This window comes from Cottoperca gobio, chromosome 20 (assembly GCF_900634415.1).
Source record: "Cottoperca gobio chromosome 20, fCotGob3.1, whole genome shotgun sequence".
Classification (NCBI taxonomy): Eukaryota; Metazoa; Chordata; class Actinopteri; order Perciformes; family Bovichtidae; genus Cottoperca; species Cottoperca gobio.
Window position 1 is genome coordinate 8349572 of NC_041374.1, and position 20835 is coordinate 8370406.

At 42.0% G+C, this 20835-nt stretch overlaps 1 protein-coding gene across 1 annotated transcript; it reads right to left on the reverse strand.

The window, feature by feature from the left end:
- Positions 1-14452: 14452 nt before the first annotated feature.
- Positions 14453-19967, reverse strand: prdm14 (PR domain containing 14). The gene is given in 10 exon segments (XM_029457935.1): positions 14453-14671; positions 15211-15388; positions 15390-15431; positions 16501-16602; positions 16937-17139; positions 17220-17493; positions 17583-17743; positions 17840-17893; positions 18259-18923; positions 19846-19967. Coding segments are annotated over 9 exon segments (1788 nt in total). The 5' UTR covers positions 18881-18923; positions 19846-19967; the 3' UTR covers positions 14453-14519.
- Positions 19968-20835: the final 868 nt, after the last annotated feature.

Genomic DNA, 20835 nt, shown 5'->3' on the forward strand with positions numbered 1-20835 from the left:
AACATTGCACAAATAAGACACATCCTGTCTCAAAATGATGCAGAAAAACTAGTCCATGCATTTGTTACTTCAAGGCTGGATTACTGCAACTCATTGTTATCAGGTTGTCCCAAAAAGTCGCTTAAGACTCTTCAGTTGATCCAAAATGCAGCGGCACGTGTATTGACAAGAACTAGGAAACGGGATCATATTACTCCTGTATTAGCTGCTCTGCACTGGCTCCCGGTAAAATACAGAATAGAACTCAAAATCCTTCTCCTGATTTACAAAGCAATTAATGGTCAGGCTCCAGCATATCTTAAAGATCTCATAGTACCTTATAAACTAGAGCATTGTGCTCCCAGGCTGCAGGGTTACTTGTAGTTCCTAGAAGTCTCTAAGAGTACAATGGGAGCCAGAGCCTTCAGCCATCAAGCTCCTCTCCAGTGGAACCAGCTTCCAGTTTGTGTTTGGGAGGCAGACACCCTCTCCACATTTAAGAGCAGGCTAAAGACTTTCCTTTTTGATAAAGCTTATAGTTAGGGCTGGCTCAGGTTTGCCTTGGATCAGCCCCTAGTTATGCTGCTATAGGCTTAGACTGCTGGGGGACACCTCCCTGCTCTCCTTCTCTTCCTCTCTTCTCCCCTCCCTCTCTTCTTCTCCTCTATCTGTATGCATTTATGTAAATGTAGGTTACTAACTCATCATCCAGGGCATCATCCCCGGAATATCTGTGTCTTTCATGTGGCAGGTTGCCACTGATAAGTTTATGTCAGGATCAGGAATCGTGGCTGCGCCTGCTGTCCTGGTCCTGCTGGACACTGGGAAGCCTTTTTGACATTTTCCTGGATTCATCCAAACTTTCTCTTTTTCAACACAACATCATTTCTGTCAAATGTTGTATTTGTACTATAGTGTTTATCCTTTACACACGACATATATTGCACGTCTGTCCGTCCTGGGAGAGGGATCCCTCCTCAGTTGCTCTCCCTGAGGTTTCTTCCATTTCCCCCCTTTGATTTTGGGGTTTCTTTTAGGAAGTTTTTTCTTGTGCGATGCGAGGGTCTAAGGACAGAGGGTGTTGTATCCTGTACAGTCTGTAAAGCACACTGAGACAAATGTATAATTTGTGATATTGAGCTATACAAATAAATTTGATTTGATTTGACTGATGGCTCTTGTTCACAGAGAAGCATCATCGGTCACAGCTGCTGCCGAGGTGAATCTCTCTCTATCCGATGAGCTCATCCTCACGTGGCAGTGGTGAAATATGGAGGATGATGATGATGGTGATTATTGGTGATTTCCTCAGCTGTGTGTCATTAAGGGGAGGGGCTGTTTATGTGTGGAGGGTCCACTCAAGGCGGGATGAATCGTCTGTCCTCAGCTCACTGTTTGGATCACCTGGCTGATTGTATTTCGGCTGCTGATTAACTGAGGCGAGATTAGTGGGAACTGTATATGGCAGAAGAAGATGGAGTGATAACTCTTCCTGTGTCGCTCCTCGGCCACTGTCTTTATAAATCGGTGCTTTATAAATGGAGCACTGAAGTTCTCTAAGGCGACCCCTGCTCCTCTCCTCTCTCCTCGTCTCCATGCTCCCTCTTCCTTTAATTACTGTGTTCATGCTTGACGGGCACTGATGACTTGATTAAGCCTGCCGTGTGCAGTTCCAGTCTCTACCCTGCTGATGAATGAGCCTAAAGCTTATTAACTTACTCGTTCTGATCAATAAGGCGCTGGGCCTGAACCTTGGAAGGACAGAGAGGAAGCTGCTGCACGCTGGCAGCAGAGAGGATCAACACATGATGAGCGTGTGAAACCAAACCTGCCGCTCTGTGCACAGAGGAGCACAGCTGGATTGATTTTCTGGATTACTTTCAGATGCAGAGGCGTTAGAGTCAGTCTCCCTGAGAGTTTAATTCTTCAGGTTGACTTATTAAATCAGCACAAAGAGCTCGACATGGAGGGAGTTTGGAAGGTCAAAATGAGGACTGCACTAAACATAATTTGCTAAATGTTCACACAAAAACATTTTGGGTGTCAATCTGATCCTGAGCAGCACTTTTATTAATCTTTGGCATCTTCCTCGCAACATATCAGACAATAAATAGAGTTATTTATTAAGAATTCTGCTTCTAATTCCATAAAAAACACATTTATTGTTATTGTATTCCTGTCAAGATCTTTTATATTAAACAGTTACATTGTACATATTTGTTATTTATATTTTTACCGTCATTTTATGTGTTTCTTTTTAATGCACCAAAACACCAAAGCAAATACTTTGTATATGAAAACTTGGCAATAACCGGATTGTGATTATAGGTCCTAATGAAAGTCATGATCACTTAATACTGCTCTTTAGAGAAACAGTGACTCTCACACACATTTAACATTTTAATTATATTGATGCCCTTTATAAAAATAACCTTGTTATGCGTTTGTGTTGAGTTGTCAATTCAAAAAAACGACAAATAAAACTGTTCATTTGGTTTCACACGCTACAAAAAAAACAGATCCACACATATTGAGCAAAACCTAATAAAAAACAGAAATATTCGTTACTCGCACACACATTTATATTCTTGTTCTCACCACATTAAGCAGCAACTTGTTTTGAAACTCAAAGCCATTCAGCAAAACTCAAACTGTGACAGTTTATATCACCACGGAGAAGCTCCTCATACTTTGTCTCCCACGGCTCCTTCACACGCAGGAGGCAGCGGAGGAACAAGGGATCTAAACCTTATTCCCCCGAGGAGGCCTTTTCACCAGCGCCTTTAGAAATGAGAGGCTCATCATTGAAGCTAATTTGACCTCCAAAGGAAGCAGTCAGCGTGCGTGGAGCCTGCAAGATATTGTCTGAAGGAGACATGTTAATTGATAATCCTTTGAATAGGAGATTAAGACGGAGGAAGGTGCCATGTGTCTGTCTGCACCCACAGAAAAAAAACACGCTTCCACGCTTCACATTCCCATATTGATCATTTTTTGCGCTGCAGATTCAATCTTTTATGGTAAGAGGTTCCAGTATTGATGTATTGTGGTCAGTGATACACACACACACACACACACACACACACACACACACACACACACACACACACACACACACACACACACACACAGACACGCACACAAGCTGAAAGGTGTTTGATTCATTTTTCATGTCGAGAAAACAGATGCTTCCTGTTGCAGATGCAGATCATATGATACCCCACACACACACACACACACACACACACACACACACACACACACACACACACACACACACACACACCCTCGTGTCTGAGAACTATTTTGTCAGGGTCCTTAATGAACAGGACTTTGTAATGTAAGCCTTTAACTGTTAGCGGGCCCTGGCTCGGCTAAACAAGGTGCAGGATGGCCCGTATTGACCTTTGTTTCCCCTCTGCTGCCTGTTGTGTGTGGAGCTCGTGTGAGAGTGTGAGCAGGTCTTCTGGGAAGAGCCCTTTAAGATGATGCGCACCATTAATGTGACTGTAGGTCGGCTCCATTTCAGAGACATTGATCTGCTGCTGGGGCTTCCAGAGCGGAGCCTGAGAGGGTGAAGAGAAGGACCGGACCTGGATGTGATGTGATGAGGGTGCTAATCAGGCGGGAGGAACTGTTTAAGCAGGAAAATATTCTAATGTAAATGTCCTGTGATTGTTATACTATTATATATTATATTATCAGATTATTATATTATTATTACTCATGCATTCAAGTAAAAGCAGGATTTTTGAGGTGGTGCAAGAACAATAACACAAACTATAGCAAGCCAGCTAATATTACTTACTAGTCTGTAGAGGCTTCTGACCCGGCTCTGTTGTCCGCTCCCCTGGTTCTGGTTCTGGTCCAACACCGCCGCTGCTCCACAACAAGGTCCAAAGGTCTGCTAGTCGTGTGAACACCAACACTCCCCTGGTGCTCCGAGCTTCCAGTCCGGGCAGCACGGCTAACTTAGCTAACAGCTAACAGCTAAGTTAGCTGACAACAGCTACAGTTAGCAGACGTTAGCGGTTAGCGTTACTTCAGGAATCTCAATCACAGAGTCAAGGCAGAGCAGATGGAGGACACAGAGGGGAAAAAAACATTTTCTACATAAAATATGAACCAGGTTCAGCAAAATCAACGTCATGTCGTCAAGCACGACGAAGTCACATGGTACAGGACAGACGGACTGACAGACAGCAGTCTCACTGTGATTTTGAGCTGTTATTTTGGGGTAAAACATGTACATGATGTTGCTTTAAGTACAGTACTTGAGTAAATGTACTTAGTTACCCCCCTGGTGCTAATGCAGGATGGGCGCTAAAGGTTTCACTATGTTTAGCTGAAACAAGGTTCCCTGAGCGTCTTCCAGCTAAATCAGGTGTCTCTCTGCTGGAGGACAGGAGAGTCTGCAGCGTCTGATTTACAGCTTTTAATTGTGCAAACAGACAAATGTTACTGTGTCAAAGAGGACAAAGACAAACAAGTAAACACACACATGTTTATTATTAAGTGAAATATCTGAATATAATATCTTTTGCTTTTTGGATTTCCCTCAGTGCTGTGCTTCATATCGTATTCTGACAAGTGGACTAAACTAATAAATCAATGTGTGAAAACACTTGATTTCATCTTAAAAAAGTGATCGATTGTCTTTTTAATAGTTTGTTGAACAGACAATAAAGAAAACATTGCTGCACATGAAGAAGTGATGCAATAGAAGGTTGTTGTTTGAATCACGTGTGCTTTGAAAACTTTAAGTTACACATATTTGCGTCTGGATAAATGCTCTGATATGTTGTTGGCTTTATATAGAAAGCCTACACGTGGTTAAAGAGAAGAAGGCTGACATGTAGAAGAATCTATTTTACAAAATCCATTAAAAAAAGAGCCAGGGATACGTTTATACCCAGAGAGTGGACACTTAGCACCACTAACTCCTGAAGTGAAGAAAATAGTTGCAGCTCTGCAGTTTTCCTCTGATGAATGTACATTATCAGAAATATGGACCGACTCTTACCGTATGTGGAGTGTGAGCATCCTCTGTGACTTCTCTTCCCTCAGTCAATAACTACATCGTCAATAAAGTAGTCTGGGATGTGGAGTTGGTATTAAGAGACTCTGCAGGTGAACTACAGTAACACATGTAATAACAGATATCATGAAACTTCCCCACTTCATTACTCACATTACTCACATTAACACAATAACTTTTATTAAGTTTTCCGAATGTAAATATGTAAATGAGGTATTATGTAATGTAACTGTTGGTGAGTTTAGGACAGGGGTCTGCAACCTGCGGCTCAGGGGCCACATGCGGCTCTTTAACCCCTCTGTAGTGGCACCCTGTAGCTTTGACAAAAGAAAAACATGGAACATGTATTTTTTGTTGCACAGTGGACAATCTGTGAAAGGGAACGCCTCTTATCTTGGAGTTCGAGTTGATATTGTGACACTGAAATAAAATATGCGTCACATTCTACTGCGTCTACGGGTGCGGTGCCTTTCCCTGCAGTTGGCTTATCTTGAGTTGCAGACCCCCCGCCTAACTTGGTATGCTAACCATGGATAAAACCAAAAAAAGATACGTTTCGGAGGAAAACTGTTTAATTCTGCGCGGACAGATACATTTGCTTTCCCTGTTAACAATGCTGGCTCACCAGTGCGCTTCATATGTGGCGAGAAATGAGCAAACAACAGACGATGTAATGTTGAAAGACATTTTGTGGGACATTTGTGAGGCTGTTGTCTGTTTAAAAGCCAAAGAAATGATCACCACCTCCATGTGGATGAACACACACTGAAATATAATTAAATACAAACTGGCCTCTTTTTTTACGTTTACTCTTTTTAAGATATTAGGATGCAGCTATATGTTTTTTTTATTTCAAAGCGGGTTACTTTTTTAATTCATTTTTATATTGTATTTTTTATTGTTTTGTGTATTTTTATATTATATTCATTTTATTTTATTTTTTCCTTCTCTTCAAAAGAGTTTGGTGTTTTCCTTTTTTAAAACAGGTAAACGTAGCAACAGTTTATTTTATTATCATTCTGTAATTTCATAAATGCAGCAAATATAGTATAACTATATATTAAATCTATAAACTGTGTTATCAAAGACTTATTTGGTGGAAGAGGGGCCAATTGGCTCTTTAGATAGTAAAGGTTGCCGACCCCTGGTTCAGGAGAAATCTACACGAACACACAAAGTTAGAAACATAAACTCTGGATGTGATGTGTTTCCTCTCGTCTGACAGAAGACGAGTTATAGAAGCAAAGTAAACCTGCGCATGATAAAACATGTACTTTTTCAAGTATTGAATATTCAGTTAAAATAACACAAAGTATTTATGGAGTTGCATTATTGCATTATTGAAATAACAAATGTCGTGGTGTAAGTGATAATGCTTGGACAATGATTGCCACCACTAATTAATTGTCCCGGTGTTACCAGATGAATCAATGACCATCAGAAGATTGTCTGTGGCCGAGATGAATCTCGTGTGTTGGGAGATTGTTAAAAAAGCATAAACAGATCAATGGAGCTCCACTTTATAGGCTTGGATATGGCTTATGTGTCCGTTGTGCTTGATGTTGGGAGTGTGTGTGTGGGGCAGACGGGCCGCTTGGTAACCAGAGCCGTAACACAAGCCCATTTAGCATATGGCATTTTTTACCACAGAGAGGTAAACACAGTGGGGAGGCTGGAGGATAGTAAAACACACGGCTCGGGCCAGATCTCCCTGTGGACACACACAGGGTGGACACACACAGAGGACACACTGTCCAGTCCCAATGACAAGCTGAGGTCACTCTTTCTTAATACAGGAAGCGCTTCTCACTCTCTATCTTAAAGGGGCAGCTCCCCCCAACATCTAAACATGTCTCCTCCTCCCTGTAGAGCTATGTGTCATTAGAGAGTTTAGATGTGAGGCCTGGTGCTCAAACAAATACACTTTCCAGAGATCACGACCCGGTTACTCAGTAGATGCACGCTTCCTTCTGCGCGTTGATGCGGCAGAAAGAAAATAGTTCCTACAGGAAAACTGCTCTCAGTAAGGATTATCGTAGGAACCAGGAGAAGAAACATTTCTCATCAGGAACTCACACAAAATCTCTACATTGATTAATAGCAATACAAATATATTACTTTTATTTCCTCTGCTCTTTGGGTACCGGAGCATTTCAATGAGTCACAACACTAAAGGATGTTGATATCAACTGTCACACCCTGAACCCTAATGGGGCTTTTTAAAGTGACAATCTTAACAGATCAATGCATCTCTGAGGAGTCGCATTACAAAGACTGCTGAATGACCACACGTGAAGGAAAGGAGAGAAGAAGAAGAAGAAGAAGAAGAAGAAGAAGAAGAAGAAGAAGAAGAAGAAGAAGAAGAAGAAGAAGAAGGGAACAACATGTCAGCGGAGACACCAGCACCTACCTGGATGTCCAGTTGTGCTGCAGCTTCTGTCTTTTTCAACAGACTGCTGAAAGGGCGTAAAAGAGGAGCGGCGGTGGCGGGGTGTTAAGAAGTTAGATGCCGGGAAGCAGCACTAAGGTGGCGCTAGGCTAGAGGGCCATAAAGGCCTGTTAGGGTACATTAGGTGGAGGAGAGGGTCAGAAGGCTTCATGAATGTTTCAGCAGGACGGGGGGGAATTTGTCTTCCAGCTCTACTGTCAAAAAGCCATCATGACCCAGTGTTGGTGGGGGGGGGGGTAACACTCACACGCAGCATCACAAACCAACAGAAGAACATTCTCGTAGCACTCAGTGCTCGCCTCATCCGTCACAGTTCTCCATCGCTGTCAACACACTCGCTGTCTGTTGAGTCACGGCCTCCCGTCTCCTGGATGAGCAGGTTTAAGACCTTTCAGCGGCATCGCAGAGCATGCATACATGAGTGTGTTATCGTGTTTCAATATCTATGTTAGGGGGTGGTTACATTTTCATTTTAGACACTAGGTAAAGTGTAAATTCTGTATTTTTCTGTGTCTAAGTGACTATTGGTGACAACAATTTTAGAAATGATTGCAGTATTGAGGGAGAGCGCTGCAGCTGGCGGGGCCCGATGCCCTGCTGCCTCACACACTGACTTCTTCAGCTTCCCAAGCAAACTGCAGGCTGAAGGAGCAGCAGCAGCGGGACACTGAGCTGAGAGGACGAGGAAGGAACTAATGATAAAGCAGTTTTCCTCCCTTGTCTCTGCGCTGTTAACTTTCTTAAATGTGACTGAAAGCTGTTGATGGATATGTGTGTGTGTGTGTGTGTGTGTGTGTGTGTGTGTGTGTGTGTGTGTATATGAACATACATGTGGACCTGCATGTGTAGATGTGTGTATTGCACACACATATATTGGAGTTTGTGTGCATGTGAAGACTTGGTTGATGAGGTTTTGGTGTACTGTGTGGTTCACTCTGAGGATGGTCCACAGGGAAATCAATCATCAGCTGTCCAGTGTGGCTGGTGGCTGTGCATGCTTCAGGAAGAAGAGATGAAGAAACCAGGGAGGAAAAGACAAGAGTACTTGTTGACTAATCCACAGGGTGGAAATCTTCGTGTCGCATCACAGTCACAGACATACAACAGCATAAGATCCTCTCAAAGAGAGAAAGCAAACAGATCTGTAGTGGATGTCTGCCATACGTGTTGGTCTAACTGCACAGCTTAGTCAGGATTAATTGGACTAACAGCAAACATCTTTAGAGGCAGGGAGGTGACCTCGTCTGTGCATGTGGCAGGAGTACAGTGTCCATATGTCGAAAATCCTTCCCTCAGGGAAAACACATGCTGTCCTGCTTTTACTGCTAGAAAGTACACAAAGTCAGCTTCTTAAACATTTAACCCCCCCCCCCCCCGCCCTCTCTGATCTCTGCAAGTCTCAATAGAGTGCAGCAGGAGTGAGTCCTAAAACAGTATTTCTCTCCTGCTTCACTCGTCTGGAAGTCGATGACTTTTTTGATGGATTTTTGGTTAGAAATCCGGTCTGTGGTTAACACAAGCTTAAGAGATTTTCACGTTTTGTTCTTCGATATAAAATACGTCAATAAATACCCCAAGGATGAATTGTGAAGCTTTTTCCTTGTCTTAAAAAAGGTGGTTGCTAACGTGCTGCAACTCCTTTATAGCCTGGCGTTAACTTTTTACCTAAACAATCATAAAAGTGCTGTTTGTGAAGATTTGGAAAACTCCTGTTAGCTTTCAGTGGAGGGAACCGGGGAGATGCTACCTTCAGGGTCGTCCCTGCAGCACTCTGCAGAAAACATGATTAAAAGTCTACATTTATAGGGATATGCGCTTAACTTTCTCCTCAGTGAATGTATGCGAGCATGCAGCAGTGTGTTGTAGCAGCATGTGGCGTAACCGTCCTAAAGTATCAGTTTAAGGCTTTTCAACACCTCGACCCCACCGAGAGAAACATTCGCCTGAGAATAGAGCCGGCACAACAGGGGCAGACAAAACCGTGAGGCAACTGTCACACGGGAATCACATGGTCACGCTCCATCAGAACATGGACAGGACATGCACGTGTTGCTTTGTTGGGAGGCTGCATCAGGACGCATTTTCTGACAATTTATTCAACAGTGTAAGCATACAAACACACAGAGGGAGAAATAAACGTGTCGTCAGTACTGTAACAGTAGCTGCTGACCTCGCCACCAAACTGCGAGCTTCATCACTCACAGGAATAACAGTCGGCTACATACAATAGCCCTGCGCATAAAGACACACACACAGCACACCCAGAACTATTGTAAAGCACAACGCATGGGGAGAAGAACCTTATAACACTTTCTAACATCCCGAATGACAATAACACATGTCAACCTACAAGCAGGTTCACTCTCTCAGCGGCGTTGCATATGAATCAGCCCCAAAGAAGAGCCTGGCAGGCTGTCAGGGGACAGAGTTCAAACAGGAGCAGGGAGGTAGTGTAGACAGAGAGAGAGAGAGAGAGAGAGAGAGAGAGAGAGAGAGACAGAGAGAGAGACAGAGAGAGAGAGACATATATATATATATATATATATATATAGAGAGAGAGAGAGAGAGAGAGAGAGACAGAGCGAGAGAGACATATATATATATATATATATATATATATATATATTATATATATATATAGAGAGAGAGAGAGAGAGAGAGAGAGAGAGAGAGAGAGAGACAGACAGACAGACAGATATATATATATATATATAGAGACAGATAAAGATTAAAATGGACATTTTCTAGAGCAAACCATTAATTAATTATTCTAGAAAAATGATCTGCAGATTAATTAAGGATGAAAACAATAGTCAGTTGCAGCCCTACAGTACATGCTGTTACTCTTACACTACAGATTCACCTGCGATGTTATGTTGTGTGATGCTGTATCGATGTTCGTTTCCATTTTGAATTCATAGTTTACATGATGGCACACAGTGTCTCAGAGTAGTGCTGTGATTTACAGATGTAATGCATTTAATTAGATTTAAAAAATCACAATATATATTGTCTGTTTCCAGTATCACAGAATAGAAATCATGATACGTATCGTATCGGCAGGTTCTTACCAATGCACAGCCTACTAGCTTACTTTGGGGTTTGCTGGGGGTTATGTGGGGTGTGAGTGTGAGTGTGTGAGTGTGTGTGTGTGTGTGTGTGTGTGTGTGTGTGTGTTGTGCGTGCGTGTGTGTGTCGGGGGGCGAGGGCCAAAATATGTTGCCCCATGGGACTACAGTGGAACCTCACACCAGCCCCCACAGAGGTGGATAAGGCCATCTGCCCTCCTCACTCATCAATCCCACCTAGAACACACACACACACACACACACACACACACACACACACACACACACACACACACACACACACACACACACACACAGTGCAGGGCAGCACTATGAAGAGGCTTTGCAGACAGTGTTTGATGTGGCAGCAGCTCGCAGGCTGCTGAGCCTCTCTGTGTCTCCTGCTGCACTGTCCACTGTCCCCGTGGAAATCTCCGGCGTATAACAACAGCTCCAACCTGAGACATGAGCGGCAGGACACAAGCTGATCAGCCTCATCTCTGCACCGAGGGAACAGGGGAGGGGGGGCTCATCCATTCAAACTTAAATGACTCAAATGTTTCTTTAAAGGCACAAGTCACATAGAAAACTCACCGTTGATGTTAAAACTAGAATTAAAACAAACAAACGGAGAACAAATGCATTTATTGTCTCCTGAAACTTTATAGAAATATAAAACCAAAGGTAAGTTTATATGTAAAGCACCTTTCAAACTAAAGCAATATAAAGCATTTCAATTAAGGTGAAAACATTAATTAGAACAACATTTAAAAACGTGACTAAAATGTTAAATATATACATAAAACCAGAAGGGCACTCGGGGAGCGCAGACCTCCTGCAAGTTTCCATAAGTGAAATGAACATGTGTTCCGCGGGGATCAGATCCAAATGCAGTAAAGGTTCTTCCTCGGCTCATGACTCCTCTTCCAGGTTTCAAGTGCTTTGTGCCGCGTCATCCTGCTGTGAGCTACAGTCGCATTAAACTACATTATTTTATACAGGATTAAGGACTTTGTGTTACTGAACACTGATAGTAGTTGGATGTTATTTTCTGTAGAATTAATTGTAGACTGTAGACTCCCTTGTAAAAGAGAGATTGCATCTCAATGGGAATATTCCTGGTGAAATAAATAAATAAATAAAGAGACACAGGAAAATAAATTGCAAGAAAAAACCCTGAAGGCCCAAAAAACGTGAAAGTGAATCACAAAGTGAATATCTGCTGCTGATATATAAAGGGACACGGGGGGGGGGGGGGGGGGTTCTGGAGTCACATCAACTGTAAGATCCAACAGTGAAAAAGTAAAACGTTTTAGAATTCGTCTTCATCTTCATCTTCGCTGAGTTTGTGTGGTTTGAGGCAGACTGACCGAGAGCTGCTGTGGTGAGTTTATGAGTCCATCAGCTGAGACACACACACACACACACACACACACACATACACACACACACACACACACACAACACTGACAGCTATTAGGCAATCAATAGAAGCTAATACATCAGAGCATTTGACCACTCAGCTCTACCAGTTTAGCGGCCGGAGAGGAAGACAAAGCAGACGTCCATCATTCTGTGTGTTGAAATGCATTTCACAAGCGTTTCCCTGCAGCAGCAATCTCTTCTTTATATCAATATGACATTATACATTGTTTTGGAAGGAGTTATGGCCGTTTGCTTCGACCTCAGAGGGAATTAACCTCAGCAAAGCCATAAAGCTCCTATCATTAATATCACATTAATACAGAGATTAATGTGACGGATGGCCCTCTGGAGGCCCTGTTAACTTAATGCCAGGAGGTTAAGTGTGAAATCAATCGCTATAAACGACCTGGATAAAAGTTCCTCCATGCCGGAGCAGTGGAGTCTTAAATCAGCCAATCAGAGAGGTGCTAGTAAAACCAGTCTTTTAGCACGACTCACTAACAATCTCAGTATTTCAGCTCTGGCAGCTCATTCTCCTTCTCTCTCCTTCTGTCTTTCTTTTTGTCTCGCTCCTTCTCCTCCACCCCTCCGCTCCTGCAGGGCCACCAAGGGGAGTGTCCTCTCTTTTCACAGCAGGCCCCTCGAGGAGGTTCGGGGGTTGTATACGTGGGAGGCGCAGGGTGATCTACACTTGTTCAAGCATCCATATTTCGGCTATTTGAAGGGAGAGGGAGGCTGTTAAACATTCAGTGAGGAGGCGACCTCTGACCCTGAAGGCTGCTGTCCATCCGGTACAGAGACTCAACAGAGAGGATGAGCAGAAAGAATCTGATCTGATACTTTAATAACTCTGATGGCAAAACATCACGCAGGCTTTATTTCTCTTCTCCCGATGCTTGAATGTGTCTGTCTGTGTGAAGTACGGAGACCCGGAGGTCAAAGGTGACATAACAGAGCAGAGAGAGACACACACAGATATATCTACTCAGCCGTACATTACATGATGAACACATTAATGTATCAATCATTTTAACCCTGTTATATAATATGTGTATGATGAGAACATTTACTTTTGGTCCTTTAAGTATATTTTGATGCTTTTGTACTTTTACTGAGGAAAGATTTAGCATGCAGGACTTTTACATGTCACAGAGTGCTTCTACACGGTGGTATAACTACTTTTAATAAAGTAAAAGAATACTTCCTTCTGCGCTCTCTGTCTCTCTACGTCTCTCTCTCTCCCTGTCTCTCTCTGGACACATGTGGGGCAGTTGGTGACAGTGTGCAGGCAGATGTCAGTCACAGTGAGCTCCTTTGTGTGTGTGGGGCAATAGACCACCTTACTGCTGCACTCTATTGTCATTCATTTGGTCCGGTGGGGTTTGTTCATTTTTACATTCTCCAATCCATCATGTGGCTCCATATAAACACACCAGACAGACAGACGGACCGACAAACAAACAAACAAACACACACACACACACACACACACACACACACACACACACACACACACACACACACACACACACACACACACATGCAGATATGTGTGTAACTGTCTGCAAAATGTTAAGCAACACACCACCCACGGAGCATTACCTGAATTATTTAACAAGACTGATGGACACTAATAACACAAAGTGTAAAACATAAAACTGATGATATAACATGTAGTTTCCTTAAACTGCAGAGCGAATGAAGTCTTTTATTTAGTCTTAAATCTTATTATTTGTTACATCTTTCACTCAAAAATATAACTGCATGTACAAATATTTTGTAAATATTATAGACACTAAAAAGTCATGTAGTCATGTGCTTTATTAATTAGTTTTTAACCAATGTATTTCTTCTCAGCTGTTCATAAAGCAAAACAACAATCTTGTTTCCATGTGCTGATTTTTATTTGTTAATCATGAAAAAGCAGACGCTCATAGATAAACAAACGAGGACACTTTGATTGCTTTTGCAGCCTTACATTACAGTAAAAAATATTATCATACATTATAAATTAAGAGAACATTTATTTTATACACAAATAGGCTCAAATCTACGATGATAAAAAAGCTTTGCTTTTCAAGCGTTTGTCGATACAAGAAAACCCAATGTAATAATAATAATAACAATAATAATAATAATAATAATAATAATAATAATAGCAATAGTTGTTATTATTACATGTAGTTCACAAAACAATTAATAAAAGCTTTAGGCCACAAACCAACAGACAACATATTTTAACATATTATAAATAGATTTAGACACATTTTTGCCAACAAATTAAATTATGATGAGCCTATTTAAATAGGCCTATTATTATAGAACAACATTTATTTTCTTAAGCAGCATTTACATAAAGAAAACCCAGGAGATCCTACCTTAGTGTAGGCCTTATTTATGTATCTATCTCTCATGGTAGTGCCACAATGTTCCTGTAGAGATTCAGTCTCTTTGTATCACACACACACACACACACACACACACACACACACACACACACACACACACACACACACACACACACACACACACACACACACACACAGTACAGTGTATCTCGTTAGTTCCAGGGACGATATTCCGGATTTAAAACTGTTGCCCCGGAACAAGGGAAGGTTTGTCCTGCGTTCTTCTGAGTGTTTGGATTGTCCTTCTCCTGTAACGCAGTCGCCGGAGAAGACAGAAGAGCTTTGCTGTCCAAGATTTTCCTTTCTGCAGAGCAAGAAAATAACTCAGGAAAATAACCAGCTTTCATTTCTGCAGTCTAAAATATTTATTCATATATTGATGCTAAAGACTAAAAATGCTTGTGAATTACATCAACACCATAGTCTGTAACTAACTGTATTAAAATAGCATTAATTTATACAATTACAGTATGCTGCTATTAAATAACATTAAGAGTCCAACATTTATGGCAATAAATTAACCTTATTATGGGATAATATTAGTCTAAATTGTATTTTACTTCTATTCATATTTAAATTTGTTGCATTATTTTTCTTAGAATTATATCCACAAAATAAAAAGCTAAAAAGAAACATAATAACAACAACAACAACAATAATAATAATAATAATAATAACAATACAACAATAATTATAATACAACAACAACAACAATAATAATAATAATAATAATAATAATAATAATAATAATAATAATAATAATAATAATAATAATAATAATAATAATAATAATAATGATCAATTCAAGGCCTATAACTCTTTAAATGTTAAATAATTTCTTACCTTGATGACTTTTCATGTGATTTTTGAACTCCTGGTCGTCCTGTAAAGTCGCCCCGCACAGGTCGCAGGGGGGGGGCTTGTCCTTGGCGTGAGTCCGCCGGACGTGGCTGTCGTGCGCGGCGTGAGAGGCGAAGGCCTTCCCGCAGTGCTTGCACTTGAAGGGCCGCTCTCCGGAGTGCTTGGCGGATGTGTGTGCGCAGAATACTGGAGGCAGTGAAGGCCTGGTGGTAGGGGGGGGGGGGGGGACATTTATTGACTGTATGTAACAATGAATATTAAAAAGAAAACGAGTCCAACATTTATTTATGTTTCCTTATCCACTTATTGTATGCAAGCCTCTGATGCAATGACTTCACTGTAACTCTCTGGTGTAATGAGGACATTAGTCCAACAGAAGCTTCTCCGCGTGCACAAAAAAGGAGGATATCGAGAAGAAAAGATTAAATAACTTCTGCTCATCGCAAGGCCGTAAATTCAGAGAACAGTCTCTGCAGACAAAGGGGTGGGTGTACATCTGGCGATAATTAGCATGTAAGTGTGTCTGCGGCGCGTGCGAGCCCGGAGAAACAATAATGAGGGGCTCGAGCCAAATGCTCCATGACACGAGGAGGAAGAGAGGAGGAGCGCGAGGAGGAGCGCGAGGAGGCCTTCAGGGCGTGAGGGGAGACAGCTCATTCAAGACTTTAAGACTTTTATAGACTCTTCTTTCACTATGTCACGTTTAAAACTGAATGATAAATCTGACTTAATATTTAAGTGAGTGTTGGGACAAGCTGGATGATTATTTATGTGTAAATGGAATACATATTAAGGTCATTTCTTTTTAAATATTTGATAACACTATAAGGTAAATAATGAAATGTATATGATAAATATTAAGGTAATTATTTAAGTTATAGAAAAGGGGTAGGACCGTATACATGTATAATTCTTCCTTTTCAGACATGTACTGTTAATTTATATTTATTTATTTTTGCTTGTTGATTATTTGCTGTATAAGGTTTATTGTTCATTTTAATATCTGCTCTTGCTTGTTATGATAAGTCTTGAGAAAAATCCTTTTGAACGAAACATCAGCTATTTTTAAATAAATCAATGCAGAGGAGAAAAGTCAGGAAAGTGTGTTCTTTGAAATTATTCTTGTTTTGTTTTCTAATTACATGTTCAAAATAAAATATAGAAATCTCTTTATCTACATTTCAGGCAGACTTTTGGTCTCCACATAGCTCACAGGTTAACTTCTGATGAGTGTGACATGATCTTATATAATAACGATAAAAGTCTTCTCACCTTGTTGCAGTACACGCACTTGTACGGCCGCTCTCCAGAGTGTACGCGCATGTGTTTGTTGAGACTGGAGGACTGAGAGAAACTCTTCCCGCACACTGAGCACTGCGGGACACACATACAGGTCAGAACAGGACATTTTATTAACAGATATGAGTCAGATTTCAATTCGTCTATTTCCACAATGATGGTGTTCTTTAGAAATGTAAAGATAAGAATATTAAGTATAATAATTGCAGGTTTGTGTTGATTATTTTTAAAATAACCCATCTTTATACCTGATGAACGTGTGGGCTGCAGGGAGCTGTTCCTTCAGCACCACAGAAACTTATGCATGCACTTGTAATGATGTAATGATGTAATGACGTAATGCTGTGCACCGTGCGGATGGTATGGACACCCTGCACTAAATGCAACACACGTGCACGCGCACACGCACCTTGTGAGGCCTGTGTTTTTCGTGAACGTGTAAGATGTGGATCCTCAGTCTGTCTCTCTTCTCGAACGATCTGTTGCAGAGGTGACACGGGAACTTCCGGTCTCCCTGGTCCACGCAGCGCGTGTACTTCAGGTGCTTGTCTCTGTAGTACTTGTAGGCGAACACCTTCCCGCACCTGTCACACTTGAACCCGTCCCCAGTATCTGCAGAGAGTAAGCACAAGTTTAGTACAGTGTTGACATGAACCCAGAGGCGTTTGTTACAGACGCAGGTGCACGCGGACCTTCAGATATAGGACCCCCGCTGCTGCTGTCCTCGCGGGAGTCTTTCAGGGTGAGGGGGATGCCGAGGAACTGCAAGTAGCAGTCTCCATACCACACCAGCAGCTCCTGGCCGGGCCGGAGCTCTTTGCAGGCCTCGTAGAAGATCTGACCCTGGACCTGCACAGCAGTCAGGTTCTGCTCCTCTGGGAAACGAGCACACTTCACTAAAGACATCCAGTTCCCGGAGCCTCCTCTGCCGTCAATGAAGTGGCTCAGGCGGCCGTATTCAAACACCTGCAGGGGGGGGGGGGGGGGGGGTGTTACAACCACCAGACTGTTCTTAATACACTTGATAGACTTAAAGCAGGACTTGTTCCCTTTACCTCCCACATCAGAGTGTTGTCATCGTATGTCTTGATCTCGCTGGTGTTCACCAGTTTCCCTCGGAAAGGTCCGAATCGCGTCCCCTTCGGGATGCTGCTCTTCTCTGTGAAAACCCCGCAGTGCGAGACGTTTCCCCACGCGGCCTGCACGATGCTTAACCCTGCAACACAGAAACAGTGTCCGCCGTGACGTCATGGATCCAGATGATTAAAGGTGATGTTTCATTGTGTGTTATGAAGAAAGTTACAGGTCTTACCTTCTGGAAGTTCAAGTGTGTCTTTGTCCAGCGGGAGAATGTGAGAGTCAGAAACTGAAAAACAGAAAAGGTAAATAAATGTGTTCGTTAATCCAGTTTCTGAGGAACTTGATCAGGTGATGACTGAATATCATTATTGTTAGTGACAAGAAACATTTAACTGTGTTGAATCCATATGTGTGTTTGGACATTTTTAAATGTGCATTTAAATAAATGATATAAGCCTGATTACAGAGCATTCAAAACTAAATCAATTAAATAAAAATAATAACAAATAATAATCAACGAAACAGAAGAGGAAAAAAACAACAACTGAAATATTGTTTTTGGACATTTCTGCAGATCTTTGCTCGCTATGTAGGCCGCTTTATTTTTAAATTTAAAACTAAATGAATATATAACTTCAGCAGAAGTCTCACCGGACTTCTCGGGCAGGGCCAGTCCGGACAGCGCGTGCCCCACGCTGCGCTCCGGGCTGCCGGAGTACCCGTACAGCACGGTGAACAGGTCATCCTCGCTAAAGTTAAAAGATGCGCGAGTGTTTTCTGGAGTCAGCTCCGCGCTCCGCCGGCGGAACAGGCTCTGTTTGGGCGGGGAGGTGGCCGAGGAAGACCTCTCACTGGCCGGGCTGCTGAAGTCCGAGGACAGCGGGCCGGCCGCGTGCTCCGTCACCACGGCAGCCAACTCCTCCTGTTTGGAGTACAGCAGCTGTCCGGGCAGCACCTGGCTCAGGTACGGGATGCCGGAGGAGCTCAACATGTGCTCGTGCAGGACCGAGGTGTGCTGGTGGAACGGGGGGGCCCCCGCGTGCAGGCCAAGCGGCACCGACGCATGAGTGTCAGACACCAGGCGACCGAGAGACTTGAGCGGGTGGAGGAGGCTGTGAGTCCGCGGGAAGAAGTCCATGTAGTGGTGGTGGTGGTGGTGGGGAGGGAGAGGGGCAGGGTAGAAGCCTCGAGCCGGGTTGCCCTTCAGCATGCCGGCCTGGAAGCAGCTCCTGTCCTTCAGCACTGTGGGGACGCTGGACAGGGACACCGACATGAGGACCGCACGGAGGTGAAGGTTCAGATGACGGAGGTGAGTCCTTCAGGGGGGGAGAGAGGGAGGGGGGAGGGTGAGTTATAAAAGTTTAATGCAAGAAATCTAAAAAAAGAAACATGACATCAGAGGTTGACCACACCTGGATTGATTTTTAACATCTGAGTAATAAACCTTTACTAACTTTAATAATCTAAGACAAAGCTAAAATAATGAGTTTAGTAAATTTAATTATTATATTGAACAATTTAAACCTTACTGACAGGAAAAAAAAATCTAAAAAAGGTATTCTTTGTTTTTTAAATGTATTTTGTTTGTTCACAATAATACATCATTGAAAGGAAGATATGAAAATAGGCTGTACATTATTGAGTGACACGATATTTCCTCCTCAATTAAAATAAGAATATAAATACATTTGAAATAAATCAACTTTTAAAAAATGCCCTTAATTTCCGTTTTAAAATCCCACATGGACTCCTGCAGATGGAAATATCGGACACAGCTATAATGCAAAATAAGTCAAACAGCGCTCTGTGAAATTGGACGACTTTGCAATATTTCCAGCTGAGAGGACCAGAGCTGCTGCTGGAGAAGCGTTTATCAATCAGCCAGTAAACAGACAGAGCGGGGTCACGACACTAATAAAGAAGCGTCGGCCGGAGCAGAGGTCAACATTAATGAAGCTTTTTATACACTTCACAATTACTGTCATGGCACAAAAAAAGAGCTCAGCAGGAAATGTTGGAGCAAAATGTGAGGAAGGAAATAAAACAGGAATTTTTAATTTAACATGAGAAATGAAAATAAATAAAGATTGCAGATTTCGTTTGTGCATAATTTAAATTTTAAAACATTTTTTAAAGATTATACAAATAGTCCCATATGAGTCACAATGAACTCTGCAGACGATGTGCAACAAGGAGCTGCTGTAGGGAGTTCTTCACACATTAAAAAAAGAAGCTTACCTTGGTGAAGAAATGAGAAGTTTCACAGTGAAGTTGTGTCCGTCATGTCCACGAGCTGCACTTCTAACAACCTCGTGTTTAATATAAGTCCAGATTGAGTCAGAGCAGCAGGTTAAGAGCTGCATGAGCTTCCTCCGAGAGTGTGGAGGTCTGTGGTCATCTGAGGGCAGCTCACTGTACACAGGCAGGTCTGCTGCAGATGCTGCTCTCCATTGGTCAACTCGGCCTCATGCATCTCAATGCCGCCCCCCCCCCCCACCCACACCCCCCACCCCACACACACACACACACTGTCTGCTACAATGAGGCTGATTGAGAGGTTCCCAAACATTTCCATATGAGGACCCCCACCCAACACACACGCGATGGTATCTGAGGCCCCCGCGGAGGATAGATGTGCGCTGTTATCACTTGGATGTGGGGAGTTAGGAGGAGAAAAGAATTCTCCAAACTTCATTAAGAAAATGATCAAAACTTTAGATCGACTTTTATGGTAATTCTATGTCGTCATTGTGTTTGTGCTACTTTGAATGTATTTTCATTTTATTTCATTTTGTGTGTTTTTAAAAGTTAGTTTTTGTCAAAATCAGTTACTTTGTTTCTTTATTTCTTAAAATGCAAATTAAAAAAAGAGTTTAGGCAAAACACTGTATACACTGGTATATATGCTTGTCCATATAAAACTAATAAATAAACAATATAATGCATTTATGTTGCTCATTTTAAGTCCATAAAACTCGTTCAAATCTGTCTGAAGTGATCTTGGAGTAAAGTATCCGCATCCTCATTTCCAATTCATTATTGTTCAATCAATCAATTAGTTTTTATTTATTTGCAGAATGGTCCAAATACACTTTACAATTAAAATACAATAAGAATACATAGAACAGAGCAGCAAGCAAATACAATAATAAACACACGTTAACCTAAAATAAAATATTTGACTGTTAAATTGTATTTACTTTAATATTTATTGTACTTTGCTTGTTT